Source organism: Cyprinodon variegatus, unplaced genomic scaffold (assembly GCF_000732505.1).
Source record: "Cyprinodon variegatus isolate N-32 unplaced genomic scaffold, C_variegatus-1.0 Scaffold1267, whole genome shotgun sequence".
NCBI lineage: Eukaryota > Metazoa > Chordata > Actinopteri > Cyprinodontiformes > Cyprinodontidae > Cyprinodon > Cyprinodon variegatus.
Genome location: NW_015151720.1, coordinates 89,756 through 105,353, shown reverse-complemented (window position 1 = coordinate 105,353; position 15,598 = coordinate 89,756). Strand labels below are relative to the sequence as shown.

At 43.4% G+C, this 15,598-nt stretch overlaps 1 protein-coding gene across 1 annotated transcript in view; it reads left to right on the top strand.

The window, feature by feature from the left end:
- lamc1 (laminin subunit gamma 1) overlaps nt 1-15,598 on the top strand; it is a 72,467-nt gene that overhangs the window by 50,912 nt on the left and 5,957 nt on the right. Inside the window, exons 3-14 of the mRNA XM_015401849.1 lie at nt 4,209-4,339; nt 6,837-7,003; nt 8,257-8,445; nt 9,588-9,705; nt 11,153-11,251; nt 11,326-11,462; nt 11,548-11,670; nt 11,757-11,946; nt 12,038-12,150; nt 12,236-12,457; nt 13,067-13,255; nt 13,391-13,636. Coding sequence (XP_015257335.1) covers nt 4,209-4,339; nt 6,837-7,003; nt 8,257-8,445; nt 9,588-9,705; nt 11,153-11,251; nt 11,326-11,462; nt 11,548-11,670; nt 11,757-11,946; nt 12,038-12,150; nt 12,236-12,457; nt 13,067-13,255; nt 13,391-13,636 — 1,924 coding nt within the window. The remainder of the gene's footprint in view (nt 1-4,208; nt 4,340-6,836; nt 7,004-8,256; nt 8,446-9,587; nt 9,706-11,152; nt 11,252-11,325; nt 11,463-11,547; nt 11,671-11,756; nt 11,947-12,037; nt 12,151-12,235; nt 12,458-13,066; nt 13,256-13,390; nt 13,637-15,598) is intronic.

The following is a 15,598-nucleotide window of genomic DNA, read 5'->3' as shown; positions in this document are numbered from 1 at the left end:
TGGGCCCATAATGGAGGGCTTGGTTTTCCTATCTAGCCTCACCAGGTTTTTGTTCTCTGGGTATTTGGTCATTATATAGAACAGCAGAGAAGGTTCCTGTTCCACATCAGAACGTTGAATGTGCTGGTAATCGGTCCAGGCCCTGCCCTTACAAGATGCCTCCTTGCCATGTCCTCAGATAATGCTATGCTGAAAATGCCACAATCTCGCATGGTGGCTACAGGCCATGGCCTCACATAATGGCTACAGAGCTTGCCCTCGCTTGATGGCTATAGGCCCAGAAAGAAGTTTTATTTAATGTTTAAAATTATTCTAGATTTTACTTTTTGCATTCTGTTAAGTAAAAACAGGGGGGCGGGTTTATCATCAGGCAATACTAGGCAGTTGCCTAGGGCGCCAAGTTCCTGGGGGCCCCATAAAACTCTGTTTACATGTATGGTTAATACAGCTATTTCTTATTTGTGGATATTAATTATTTTTTTTATAAAAATCCTTTCACTAAAATGCCATCAGAACGCTGATAATAAGTGTGTCTCAGCAAAACAAGAAGAAAAGGGACAAGAAGAGAGGGACAAAACCTAGAACAGATAATGGATGTCTATTCTATTAACATTTCTCTATCTGTAGAATGGGTCTGTTTTATCTGTTGTCTTCTCAGTTCAGAGGGCCCCCTGCCTGTCTTTGCCTAGGGCCCCAAATTTCCTAAATCCACCCCTGCTTAAAAACCTCAAACTTTTAAATGTAGATTTGGGTCCAAACGTTAATATTCTTTGGTTCACTGGTGTTTTTATTTGGGTTCCTGAGCTAAAAGAGAATGTGTTGGGCAACACGACTTACGTCGTTTTCCATTTAATATTAGAGCCCAGGTTGATTCTGAATTATTTTAATGAATAAAACCCTTTGACCCATGTTGGATTTTAGGAAATCTGTATTTTATTTCTAAAACCATAAACTGAAGACATTAAACATAAAAACCGAACATATCTGGACTTTAACAGAACTTCTGTTCTGACTTCCAGCCTCAGACCCAGATCAGCTGGGCCCATCTGGCCCCTCCTTCCAGAACCTTCTGCAGGCGCCTCCTTCTCTCTGCGGTTCTCATTCAGGCGTTTCAGCTCAGAGATCTGGTCCGATGAGCCTCCTGCTGGTACCGCACGGCCGGCCCACTTTCCCAGGAAGTTTTGGCTCAGATCTCAGCGTTGAGCAACGTTTGTGTATCTCTGAGGCTCTGCAGCTGCTCAGAGTAATTCTTCCCATCTGTGTGTTGAGTCATTAAATACACAGAGTTTATTTGGAGACGTTCTGGTTGCATCAGCTGGCGAAACGCTGCGGATGTGATGGACGCTTCAGACGACAGGTTGCTGGAGCCGCTTCTGTCGGATCAGAACCAGAACAGAATTTCAGAACCAGAGTAAACATGAATGTTCTGTTCCTCTAAGTGGGTCCAGAATGTTCCACTAAAATATTCACATCATTAAACTATTTAAACAATCTAAATAATCTAAACTGCTTTTTCTATTTTCATTGTGATGACAATCTTTCCAAGCAAACCCAGAACTGCGTGGAAAGTATTTGCCCCCTAAAACCGACTCCTGTGTGCAAGGGTTTGACTTTGGTAGGTCCTAAGTTAATGTCATTTTAGCCATGCAAAAATATGCATGCTTTTTTATGCTTGACGTGAGCATCAGGGTGCATTTCGTTTAAAGAGAAAAGCAGCATTTCTTGCTACATTTATACTAATTTTATAAGTGCTACACACACTAGATGCTGTTTATCAATGATTGAATCATCACCGGCTCTGATTAATGTGGAATTAGGACTTTTTTCCACTTTAAAAAGGTTTGCATTTAAACTTACCAGTGACTAAGACAGTAGGTAAATATGTGCCAACTTAACCAAATATAGTCTAAATATGCCAGTTATATGTGAATTTATCCTGTATTTTCTTTGGAAGATATATAAATGTGCAAAGGTAAACAGGTAAAACTCTCTTATTTTTTTTAATTCTCTCTTTGTATCAGGAAACAACACAAAATAACATTCAAGTAACGGCAAATACATTTATTGTATTTTCATTTAGTGGCATCATCTACAAAAACACAACACTAAGAAAGAGACAAAATTTATTCCAATATAAAATCACTTTTAACAATTATTGAAAAAAAATATATAACACCATCTTGTCTGTAATGTAATGATATCCAAAATGAGCAGCTGGATTCAAGCATTTTTACCAAACACTAATGTTTGTAAAAATAAACTTATGGACTGTGTGGAAATCTATGTAAAGTAAAATCAATATAAATAGTGTTCGCTGTTTGTTATTGGCTTTATCCTATTTTTAAAAGTAGAAAAAGTCAAAGAAATAGCAACACTATGTGGAACCGTAATTATGCTTTCTAAATAAAAAATATCAGATGTTAAGGCGCCATCTCGTGTTGTTATACTCTATAAAAGAAATAACACCTGCTATTTATAGCTGAACTGCCTCAAAGGGTCGTCATAAAATGAAAACAGTAATTGCAATGAATTATTGTTAAAGGGGAAACCCTCACATTTTCTTTATCAGCCGGTGTGACTAAGAATAAGCAATCAGCAGCTTTCGCCTGTTTAAGTGTAGATAGAATTACGTTTTTTTTTCATTAGGAATAGTTTCGTAGCCTAATAGTATTTGAAGTAAGTAGCATGAATGAAATTCTTATTTCGTGCTCCAAGCATGCACACGTGCATACGGACAAGAAAACAGCCAATCAGGAAGAGAGAAGGCGGAACTTGAGGCAGAACAACCAATGAGAGTGGAGCTAAACAGCACAGTTATTGATTTAATGGAAAGGACTCATATGGACACGCTGAACTGTAAATTATAAACATGTTATTCAAATGGAATTATTGGTAGGGACAAATAGGTTGGTCCAAAACTTTGGTCGGGACATGTCCCTATGGTCCCTATGCAAACCTACGCCCATGCCTGTGTGGAAAGCATTCACCCCCTAAACCTAAAAGTTTTCCTGGAGTCTCTGACATCAATGTGGAGGGGTTCTGACCCAGTCTGCTTGACTGAACTGTTCTGTCCAGACTTTGACTAGGCCCCTCTAAAATCTTTGTTGTTCTTGTTTTTTTTTCAAGCCATTCTCAGACAAATTTACTTGGCTTTAAACAGAATTCATGGTTCCACTGGTTACAAAAAGTCTTCCAGATAGAAAGCAGCTCTAAACCATCACACCACCACCACCGTGTTTTACTGTAGGTATGAGGCTCTGGTTCTGTGTTAGGGCTGCACATCTACCTAAAAGGTCTCTTCAGTTCACAGCCTCGGGATCTTTTTATTAAATAAGAGCCTTTTAGAACCTCAGTTAAAGAGTGAGATGTTATTTTGGACCAGCGGTGGTTCTGGCCTGGGAACTCTCCCACATTTGCCCAATCACTGTCTTTCCTTTAGCCAAATTATGAGCTCCGACCTTGACTTGTGGTTTATGAGTAATTAAAGGCGACTTGTAGAAGAGGCCCCCGTTAAATCACGATGAAACAGTGAGGCTCCATTATGTTTCTGCACCGGGCCCAGTCCGTTTGGATTGATTTTATTCCTTTATCCAATAAAATCAACACTGTTTTACCATTTTTTCAGACTATGTTGGTTATCTGGTTATCGTTGATCAAAACATTTCAGAGTTTACAGCCAAGTAGAAACAGACGAATCTTGCAATTTCATGTGTATTAAACTGTGTTGTTGTTAAATTCAAACATTTTCAGCCATTTCTGGGCTCTAACTTTCCAGAGCAGAACCTAAAGCTGCTGAAGGTTTGCGGTTTCAGTCCCAGCTGGATAAACGTGTTGAGAAATTTCATGCAATTATCTGAATTCATGGCAGTTTTCAGAACTTTCAGTTGTTCCTGGTGATTTTTGTGCCATTCTGCAGATAACGACCAATCGGATTTGATTTTCCAGTCTGTAGCAACTCAAAGTGCTCTCAGATTTGGAACCGTTTGTTTCTCAGACCGAGCTGCTTTTATCACACTGAGCATCTCTGGATGGCGTCTCCAGACGGAGCATGTTGCATTCTTCCTGCCTTCAGACCTTTTCCTGCATGCATGAACAAGAAGGGAAAGTTTTTTGGGGGTTTCAGGGGTTGCTCTGCAGAGCTGAGTGGAAGTGGCGCTGCAGAGTCTTGAATGTTTGAACTAATGTTCTCCTGTTTGTCTCCGTTTCAGGACTGGGTGACGGCCACAGATATCAAAGTGACCCTGAACAGACTCAACACGTTCGGAGACGAGGTTTTCAATGATCCCAAGGTCCTGAAGTCCTACTACTACGCCATCTCTGACTTCGCTGTGGGAGGAAGGTAAACACTTGCACACAGAGTCAAAGATTGGTCTGCTTCCCGGGTCTGCAGCTGGCTGAGGCTCACCGTGCCTTTGCAGACAAAAAGAGGATCTGAGTGAATGGAGAAGTGGGGTCAGGTGGATTTATGGGTCCTCCTCTGCCCCTGTGTGGTCCCCTTCCCTGACGCCTGCCGGACAATTTACATAAGAACTCCTTTTCCCGCACGGCTGGGGGGAAAGAGGTTTGGACAGCCGTTAAAGAGTGTTAACCAGAGTGCCTCTGCAGCCATAATCTGTTTGAAATGTAGAGCAGATTTCCATTACACATCCAGCATTCCTGACATTCCTGGCCGGCAGGGCTGGATTACAGGGAAACCGGAACGGGGCGGAACTATCGCAGCGATGGATGGAAGAAAAGGCGAGAGGCCCGTAGAGAGCACTTCAAGGCGGGGTTTCTGAGTGGACTTTACCTCCTGACCTCCTCCCTGCTTTACCTGGGTTTGCTCGTCTTTGTGGAGCTGGTTAAATTATAACCAGGGGTCAGAAACTGAGATTAATCCTCATTTTAACCTCGTGATGCTGATCTTCTGGTTAAAACCCAATAAAACAAAAAACTGAAGTCAAGTAAAGAACTAAAAGCTGCTTAATGAAACTTCATGCAACCGTTTTTGGCATTTAATTAGTTACTTTAACACAATTGGTTCATGTTTGCAGGGTAGGACCATAGCACTATTTTGTTAAAGTAACTAAATATGATAAAGTAAATGCATAAACGGTTGCATTATTGTTTTAGTGAAGGCCTTTTGCATGTATTTAAAGATTTAATGAAGAAATAACCAATATTGCTTTAAACCATTTTCATATCTTACTTGTGCAAATTAGAGTTAAGACATGATTGAAACAATGTTAAATGGATTAAGCTCACCGATAAAGAGTGCCCAATTAAATGCTAAAGTTTACCTGCTAGCTTTTAGTCAAGTTAGCAGCCTAAAAACATGAGGTTTGATGCCACCCAAAGTAACTTAAAGCGTTTATTTGATAAATTGTCTATATACCAAACTGAACCATTGTTGTTTTCTACTTCAAAAACAATTTAGATTTTAAAATTGAAAAATTTTCTTTTTTATATATTTTTTTACTTTAAAATTCAATGTCTAGCATGGATGCATAAAAACATCATTTTATTTCAGTGTTAAATTCTGTTTAAAGTGACAGTATATATTAAAAATGTCTCTGGATCTTTACTTATCGATGATTTTCTTTATTTGGACCCCAATGATTTTTAATTGGTTCCCCCTGATCAAGTGGATGAAAAAGTAGTTGACTTGAAATTTCCCACAATGCACCGTGAACAGAAGTCATCATCCATGGTCACCAGATGAGCAGATAGATCCCAAATCATGGGATTTGTTGTCACAGCGGCTCGTTGTTGCCTACGGCTGTTTCTACCCAACAGCGGTTACAAATAAAGATGGTGCAGGCACCATGCGAGGAGGCGGAGTTACCTGACCTACAGTGAGTGAAAATTAGTGATCATCTGTCCGAACGGTCAGTTAACTGAGCTCACTGTAAAATCCACTATATAGTCCCCTCTCTTTATAGTGATTAAGGGATTTAGGGGTTAGAGCGAACCATAAATGTTGACAACCATAATGTAAATATAGGTGATTCATTTGATGAGAAGCAGCTGATATCTCAGCAGGTTTAGATTAAAAACACTGCTCTACTAATATGATGAACTGATGGAGTTTATTTAGGTTTCTATTGATGAAACATTTAAATAATCACACTGATATGAATGCGACCTCATGTCTCATTTCAGCTAGCTGACTGGCAGTGTGCAGCAACATGTGTATATGTTAAGAACGACATGATTAGGAGCCTAAGGATGGACGCTCTGACAGATGGATGTTTCCTCCTTCCTAATTGGCGGATCGGACTGAAAAGGAAACAACAAATACAGATTTTTGTCCATATTTAGTTCTTGATTCATTTCTATTCAGTTTATTTATATAGTGACAATTTACAACACGTCATCTCAGTCTTCAGTGTCTCATCTAACCCCCTAATAACTAAAACACAAATAAGCAGACGCTAACATTTTTTCCTAATAATAGCCTTCATGTCTTGTGCTGCAGCGTTTTATCAGACTCAGGATCGGGCTGAGCGCGGGTCTTAAAAGCTTCCTTCTGTCAGAGTTTCCACGGCTCCGTGCCAATAAACACCTGAGACAATAGACAAAGATGGCTGCAGGACAAGTGCCGTCCTGTTAGGAGGGAGTTCTCTACCTGAGGAGGTTAAAGTAAACCTTCAATCATAGGTCCTGTACGGAACAAGAACAGCGTCAACATTACAGTCCTGCCTGGGAGCCTCCAGCTCCGAGGCGCTGACAGATTTTACACAAACAGACACACACGTACGCCGCCTGGATGGAAAGGACACGTCTCATGATGAAATGCCCATTCTGTGTCAGACAAGGCGCTGATTGGTGTAACAGGTGTGTGTATCTCCCATCAGGTGTAAGTGTAACGGCCACGCCAGCGAGTGTGTGAGGCGCAGCGGCGGGCGGCTGGTCTGCGACTGCAAACACAACACCGAAGGCGTGGACTGCGACGTCTGCAAACCGTTCTACAACGACCGGCCGTGGAGGAGGGCGACCGCCGACAACCCCAACGAGTGTCAACGTGAGTCACAGACGGCTGGACGGGTGTAGAGGAGCTTCTACAGTGACTGTTTTAATGGAAAATAAAGTGAAATACTCAAAGCAGCAGAACATCTGGTGTTCTCAGCCCGGGTCTCTGGGGAACTGTGGGAGTTGTAGTTTAATAATCTAAAGTAGATGCATGACTAAGCTGCGCTAACGAGCTGGAAACTATTATGATGACAGATTCAAGGAAACAGTGAACCATTTCTTCTGTTTCCATTTTCCATTGTTTTCAAGCTTTTAGTTCATTTAGTTATTTTCAAAATCAGAAAATCTGAAAGGTTTGAAAATGGAAAAATGTTTGCAGAAAGCAGCTGAGAAACTAGGAGAAAGGATTGAAACAACAGACCAAGACCTTCACTCACACCACAAAGGTTTACTGATACAGTAGCAGCCATTCAAAATGGCCGTTCCCAGTCAAACGCCAGGTTAATGGCCGCCCACTCCAACTCTCAGTTTGGAGACTTTGCAGACTGTCACTCTACCCAGAGACATACAAGCTCTGTCTGATTGGTACATGTTGTCATTTCTGCACCAGCATTGGGACTCTGAAACCTCCCAGTCCTCCCATTTCACTGACCAACAGTGAAATGGGAGGCTGCTGTGGTTTTACTGAAGTCTGTCCACGTTTTAGTCCTGATGGTTCCATACATCATCATGTAAACGAGTTTGTGATTTAGCCTTCAAGGCAATCCCTGGACAGCGGATGTTTGTGCTGACAGAGGACACATCAGAGATATACGCCACAGAGAAAAACACTTTGTGGTCTGGCTGTTGACTCCCTTCTTGAGCTATCTGTGCTAGCCATGACATGAACAGAGGAATCCATCCTCCTCATCAGTGGCGCCTCCAGGGGGGGCCAGGGATGGCCACAGCCCATCCAACTCGCCAGTGTAAATTGTGTTAGCATCAGTTTAGCATTTCATCCCATTATGCACAGCCAGTGATGTAACATTAAAAATCACACAATACATCAAGATCTGCGTTGGTGTATGATTTCTACAGGCAGGTTTACCACAAGAGTAGATTAAACCCTGAAATGATGGCTTTAACTTCAGTTTGACAGCCCAAGATGTTTAGTGGCCCCATCTGTCCCCAAGTATTCACATAGAGGAACAGGGGGAAGGCAGATCTTGGTCTAAAAGTTTTAGGTTTTCTGTCTCTGGGATTTTTTTAAGCAGAGGGTAGTGGCTGAAGAGGATCTGCTAAGGTGTTGCTGTTTTTCTGTTCCAGCCTGTAATTGTAACGGGAAGAGCTCAGACTGTTACTTCGACGCAGAGCTGTACCGGGCCACGGGTCACGGAGGTCACTGCAGGAACTGTGCCGACAACACGGACGGGCCCAACTGTGAGCGCTGCCTGGACAACTACTACAGAGAGCAGAGCAACGGCCGCTGTCAGCCCTGCTACTGCAACTCCATCGGTGAGTCCCGGCCGCACCCTCTGACCCTAACGACCTGATCATGAGTCAGAAATCAACCTGTTGATTCTGGAGAGCGAAGAGTTTAGTTAAAAAAATTATTTCCCATGATGCCGCTGGTACAACACAGGTCTACTGTAGGGTTTCATTTCTGGAAGAAGACAAACAGCCTGAGAGGTTCCTGCAACATCTGACTGAAAATACCAGCTGTCTTTATGTGCTTCATGTTTCAGGAAGTTTCTGGGTATTTGCTGCCCCCTTGTGGTCATTTCTTGTGTTTGGAGTATTTTGCTTTTCTTTGCTTCTTTATCCCTCTGCTGTCATGCTTCACTTTCTTTATATCTCTCTTGTTGTCCTAACTCAACTTTTTTTCACGGTTTGTGTCTTTATCTTGTTTTTCTTTTTTTGTAATGTTCTGTTCCTTTCTGGTAAATTTGAATGTTTTTTTTTGGTAGACATTTTGTAACTTCCAATGTTTTTGGTAGGGGTGCAGTTTTCTGGCCGATTTCCGATCACCGATCTTTAAAAAGTCTGACCTGCCGATTCCAATTTCTGGTTAATACCGATTTTATTATTTTTTTGCTATAACCAACACTGTGTTACAAGATCGCAAATCACTTTCAATGTTACAATCTTGAGGTAGAGCCTTGACATAGAAATGAATTAAATAATAAATATTAATTAAATTAAACAAACTTAAGACTACAACATTGGTCTTTTGATTTTTTACATTTCAAATAACAAAACTTCAACAAAATATCAGAAAAAATATGGAATAGCAACTGATTTTAAGACACTCGCGGAGGTAAATAGATTGGTGGTTAAGATCGGTTTCGTATGTAAATATCGGCCGATCACCAATCACCCTAAATTAAGGAAATCGGGGCCGATCGTTCGGCCGGCCGATTTATTGGTGCACCCCTAGTTTTTGGCTATACTTTTCTGTCTTTAACATGTCAGTTTATGGTTAACCTACTGTGACCTTATGAAACTGTGGTCATAGGTGAGTTTGCCACAGTAGGAACATGCATAAGGTTTTTCCACCCTGTTCCAACAGCTGTCCCAGCTTCTTTAACTCCGGCTGATTGTCTCTAGGAGGTCAAAGGTCAGCGAGCTTGTGGCTGATGCTGTTTGTGTGTTTGCAGGTTCTGAATCGCTTCAGTGCAACAACAGAGGGGTGTGCGCCTGTAAACCTGGAGTGACCGGAGAGAAGTGTGACCGCTGCCAGCCGGGCTTCCACAGCCTGACCGAGGCAGGCTGCAGGTACGACCCAACACCCAATCAGGTTCTGTACATGATCTAATCTGAGCTGCTTTGCAGTCTACAGAGGGAAAACAGTAACCCACTGACTGATCTAAGCACGCCCTCTGCTGGCCACATGTTTTCTGTATGAGTTTCAGTTTAATCTATTTAGACCTCTTTCCACCCGCTGCAGATGAAGGTTTCCTCTCAGTTCCCGTTTACATGAGAACCTTTTCTGGTTCCAGATTGTAACTGATAAGAAATATCCTGGCCTACATTGTCGTGGAAACCGGAAAATTCTGTTGTTCTTAGAGTGCATACACACCGAACACTGAGATGAATGCAGGTGTAACAAAGAGTTAGGGGGAACAAAAGGTGGCTATGATCCGTCCTACTGGACGGGCCAAGGCCATCTTCACGTCCAGTTGCCTAAACTGAAACCTTTAAGCTTGATCATGACCTGGATGATGAGAATATTCACAGATATGTTTCCTCTGGGCTGCTCCATGGAACCGCACATCACATACGCATTCCAGTCCCTGATTGGTTGACATGATTTGACTTTTTGCTTTGTTTGATGTTTTTAAGGAACTAGTGGGTTTTGTACAGTGAGCTGACAGGAAACAGGGTATGAGAGAAGGGCAGAGACATGCGGCAAAGGATCAGGGGTCGGATTCGAACCAGGGTCAGCTGCGTCGAGGACTGAGGCCTCCAGTACATGTGTCATGCTTGCCCCAACACAACTTTATTTTACAGAGATTTTCGACCAAATTTTTGTGTCCATCCCTACTCTCACCGTCATGGTGCCCACTGTGTGTTCTTTTGTGCCCAACATATTGATTTCCACTTGATTTATGCATATAAATATCTTTATTATAATTAATGCATGGAGTATTACAGATTTTATGGACGCAAAATAAGTAGAACAGGAAAGGAAAAACAGAAAAAAAATGAAAAAGATGAAAGAAAGAGGAGATAAAAATGGAGATAATGATAAAACATCTTCAGCCTGCTTCATCACCTGCAAAGAGATGTAAGAAGAACATGTAGGGTTGTAGTGTTTACATCAGAATCTCTTGCTCCTGCATTTGGTGTGAATGTACCTTTAAAGGGACGTGCGGTTTGAGTTTTGACCTTTTAAAACACAGAGGAAGAAAATAAAAACATTTTTAATGTAGGATTGCAAACATCTTGCCTATGGTTTAATTCTAACGACAATGCAACAACAATGTTCTCATTTTTTTGCCTGTTTTCAAAGCAGGAAGTGTTGACTTCCAAAACATACTGCCAACTAGTGCTGTGGTGGGAGAATTACACCACACTGTCACAAACTTAAAACAAACAAAGAGAAAAAGACATTTAGAATAAATCTTGGTTGTGTACTCATGGCCTTGGTTTTGCCTGAATATAAAACACTGAATCAGAGATGTGCTCTGTGGGTAAATGTTGCCCTCTGTTTGTCTGCCAGGCCTTGTTCCTGCTCTCCGTCCGGCAGCACTCAGGAGTGCGATGTCAACACGGGTCAGTGCCGCTGTAAGGACAATGTGGAGGGCTTCAGCTGCGACAGGTAACACCCTCACTGAGGATATACTATCCTTTCTCATTAAAAGACCTCCACATCAACCTGTTTGTCCCTTTCAGATGTAAACCAGGTTACTTCAACCTGGACCCCAACAACCCTCAGGGCTGCACGGCCTGTTTCTGCTTCCAGCACTCCTCAGTTTGTGACAGCGCCTCAGACTATAGCGTTCATACCATCAGCTCCACCTTCCAAAGAGGTGGGCACCACCTGCAGCCCTGAGCCAGGGCACATTTAACCCTCTGGAGCTAGTGTGTATCCTGACTTCCTGTTCCTGTTTCCAGGTGATGAGGAATGGAGCGGTCAGCAGCGGGATGGGTCTACCATCTCTGTCCAGTGGTCTGCCGGTGGACAGGAAGTGTCCCTGATGGCTGAAGACTATCAGCCGCTGTACTTCGTGGCCCCGGGTACCAAACCCAAAATGGTTCTACTGGATCTCCTCTGGTTAAACTCTTCTCCTTAGAGACTGATTGGTTCCTTTTCTGCTCCACAGACAAGTTCTTGGGGAATCAGATGTTGAGTTATGGTCAGAACCTTAGTATGAATTTCCGAGTGGAGCGGCGGGATGCTCGCCTGTCTGCTGAGGACCTGATCCTGGAAGGGGCTAACATGAGGGTTGCCGTCCCCCTCATCAACCAGGGCAACGCCTACCCCAACGAGAACATGCAGAACTATGTGTTCAGGTAAGAAGGTGGAAGCTGTTACTGGGATTCTATGCATACCGTTCGCTTCATTGTTTAGAGAAGATCTGAATGGGTTTTGGTTCTGCTTCAGGCTTCATATGCAACCCGGTCAACCCTGGAGACCTGTGGTCAGTGACTCGGATTTCCAGAAGCTTCTCCACAACCTGACGGCCATCAAGATCAGGGGCACCTACAGCGAGAGGAGTATGCAGCTCTGACACAATATGTCCGTCATCTTCATATATGCAGATGCATTCCGCCATGATCTGACTTTCCTCTGGTTCTGCAGGTGCCGGTTACCTGGACAACGTCTCCCTGGTGACAGCAAGGAGGGGGCCGGGAACGCCGGCTCGCTGGGTGGAGGAGTGCAGATGTCCTCCAGGTTACCAGGGACAGCACTGTGAGCAGTGCACCGTGGGATACCGCCGTTCCCAGCCGGAGCTTGGACCCTTCAGCTCCTGTGAGATCTGCAACTGCCACGGACACAGCGACAGCTGCCACCCTGAAACTGGTAACAATGGGAGCACTGGGATCACTGAGATTACCTGGATTTAAAGACTCTAGCTATGCCTATCACCTTGATATTAGTATCGCTGTAAACACAAGGATTACTAGGAACGCTGGGATTACTGGATTTAGACGCTGTAGTGATTTATCCATTATGATACTGGTAGCAATGGGAGCTTTGGGAATACTGGGATTAATTGGCTTAGTGATTCTAGCAATGCCTGGTAACCTGATACTGGAAACACTCATGGAAGGATTACAGGATTAAGAGACCCTAGCAATGCCTGCCTGGCATTAGAGTCCTCCAGATTTCTGGGCCTCTAGTTTTGGGATTTCTTATATTTGACTGTCTGGTTGCTGGACTGTCTTTGCAGGTTAGAACTGGTTTGGATCCTTTTCTCTCCTTGCAAACTAATTTGTTTTAACAGATCTTCCTGACCAAGGCTGGGTGTTGTTAACACTGGTTTCTGGCAGATTTCTGTCCAGTTCCTTTGGTGTAATGGGGCTTATTGTTTTGTTTTTTGTCCATTAGCATGCCAGTTGTGCTGTAACATCAGGTTAAATGTATTGTCAGCAGGTAAAAACAGTCCTTTTTTCTCCGTCTCTTGTCCAGGTGCGTGTGACTGTCAGGACAACACAGCTGGACTGAGCTGTGAGCGCTGTAAGGACGGCTTTTATGGCAACGCCACTCGGGGCACATTGGGTGACTGTCAGCCATGTCCCTGCCCTGCCGGAGCCACCTGCGCTGTTGTAATTAAAACCAATGAGGTGGTTTGCACCAACTGTCCTTCAGGAACCACAGGTACCATCAGATTACTGCAGACCGAGCAGATTTTTGCTAAAGCAAAGTTCTCCTCTAACATCTCCTTTAAAACTTTGTGAAGTAAAGTAGGCATTAAAACGTGATTTCAACATTTGAGAACTTACATGTGTGCAGGGAAGCGCTGTGAGCTCTGCGATGATGGGTTCTTCGGGGACCCGCTGGGTCAGAACGGGCCGGTCCGAGCCTGCCGGGCCTGCCAGTGCAATGGTAACACTGACCCCAACGCTGTTGGCAACTGCAACCGTGAGAACGGAGAATGTCTGAAGTGCATCTACAACACGGACGGCTTCTTCTGTGACCGCTGCAAAGATGGTTACTATGGCAACGCCCTGGCCCCCAGCCCTGCTGATAAGTGCAAACGTAAGCATGTGGTCACATGAGCCCCATCTACACTATCCTCTGCAATAGGGGTGTAAATCACACCCATCGTGGCGATTCGATTCAGGATCGATTTCCTGACCCAAAGATTCGATACTCATAAAATACACCACGATACGATTCTATTCTATTGTATTAATTGGTTCTTTTTTTTTTTTTTACACCTTACAGGCTAGACAATGGTTCAAATTTGACATAAATCAATGAAAGCTGTAATATCGTTATGCATTTTATTTGAGAAACAACAGCAAATAATAGAAGTAGAAAAGTTGTACTCCACCTAGGCCTATTAAAACATTATTCACTGAAAAATAATAATACCCCTGCGTTATAGATTCTGAAAGGCCTTGCATCAAAAATTCCATAAAAATTCAAAAAATATCCACTGGACTTGGTTTTCAAGATTTGAAGACGTTTCGCCACCTCTCCAGGAAGCTTTCTCAATTCAAATGTGAGAAAGCTTCCTGGAGAGGTGGCGAAAAGTCTTCAAATCTTGAAAACCAAGTCCAGTGGATATTTTTTGAATTTTTACGGAATGACTTTGACCTGGATGACTGAGAACCTTCATCAGCATCTTGCATCAAAAAATACTGCACAAAACCAGTGCAATGAGTGCAATTCAATACCTCGGCTCCAGAGTGTCGAGCAGGTATCGGAAGCCTTCATTCTCCACAACACAATAGGGATGTATGGCTGTACATATGAAAAACACCTCTCTCCCCCTCCGCAGACACTCCGAAGAACCTCTCCCAAATTGTAACTGAGTGCAAACAGTGCCACAGACAGGAGGCCGGCTTGTTTTGATTTTATGACCGCAATTGCGGAAACAACTCGTGAGAAGAGCGAGGTGTGCGAGAATGCTTGGAGTCTTTTTCCACCTGGATCCCCGCTATCTTTCGCCGTCATGTCCCTCCGTTGTCGGACAAACTCGCCCCCACTTCCTTACTGCGTCGGCCTTATCTACACCCAAGGGGTATAACGCAGACCACGCTTCAATATTGGGCATAAATCAAAAATGTCTGTGTCAAGCTTACTGCGACACACTGCTGCAGGAGTATAACCAGGAAGCGAGGTAGGAGGGCACAATAGGGTTAGCGCCACCGCAGCACGGGAGGGAGAATAACGTCCAGGAGCAAATGGATAAAAATAGACCGGAGGAAAAAAAAAAACGAGTTGCTACTCTTGCAGATGTGTCAATGCATCAGATCATCAGGTGTTGGATCGATGGATCGATACAAAACGATTATTATTTACACCCCTACTCTGCAAACCGATTTGTGCCGAGTCCGGACCGAGCTTGGATCAGTTTACCATGCCGTGCTTGGTTCCTTACGACCATTTGCACACCACGCTAGCACGGTTCCTCGCCTCCTAGTGACGATCTACGGTACTACTGCTCTCTATGGTTGAAGGAGGGAATCAAGCAAATCAACATGGCGGCGCCCGTAACATTAAGGTTTGGTTATAATTATGATATTTCATTGTTTGCAGAGAGTTTGTGTAGAAGGCAGCCTTTGGTGAATTTACTTGACAGAGTCGGTTTTTAGGAAGTGGATACGACAAACGATAGTCTAATCAGGGCTTACAGACACAGGAAGTAATGACAGACGTTTAGGTTAATAACAATGCTAAGCAGAATCATCACAGGAAATTGTGTGGCATGGTAGGAGAGCAAGGATTTTTAAGAATGTCTGAATTTTTTTCTTCCTATGTTGTATGGCGGTTGTATAAAACTTACTGATGTGCATTACCGCCAACTACTGTATATATGCGAGATGAGGCGGTCTGCTATGGACTTGTTATCTGAGAACCGAGCCAGAACTGAACCCTGCCGAGCCCTTCTGATGAACTAGCACCAGTTTAGCCCCGTACGGTTGTGTCTGGCACTGTCCGGTTCAGTTATGCGTGCCATTTACACTCAACAGTTATCTCGGTTGTTGGCTC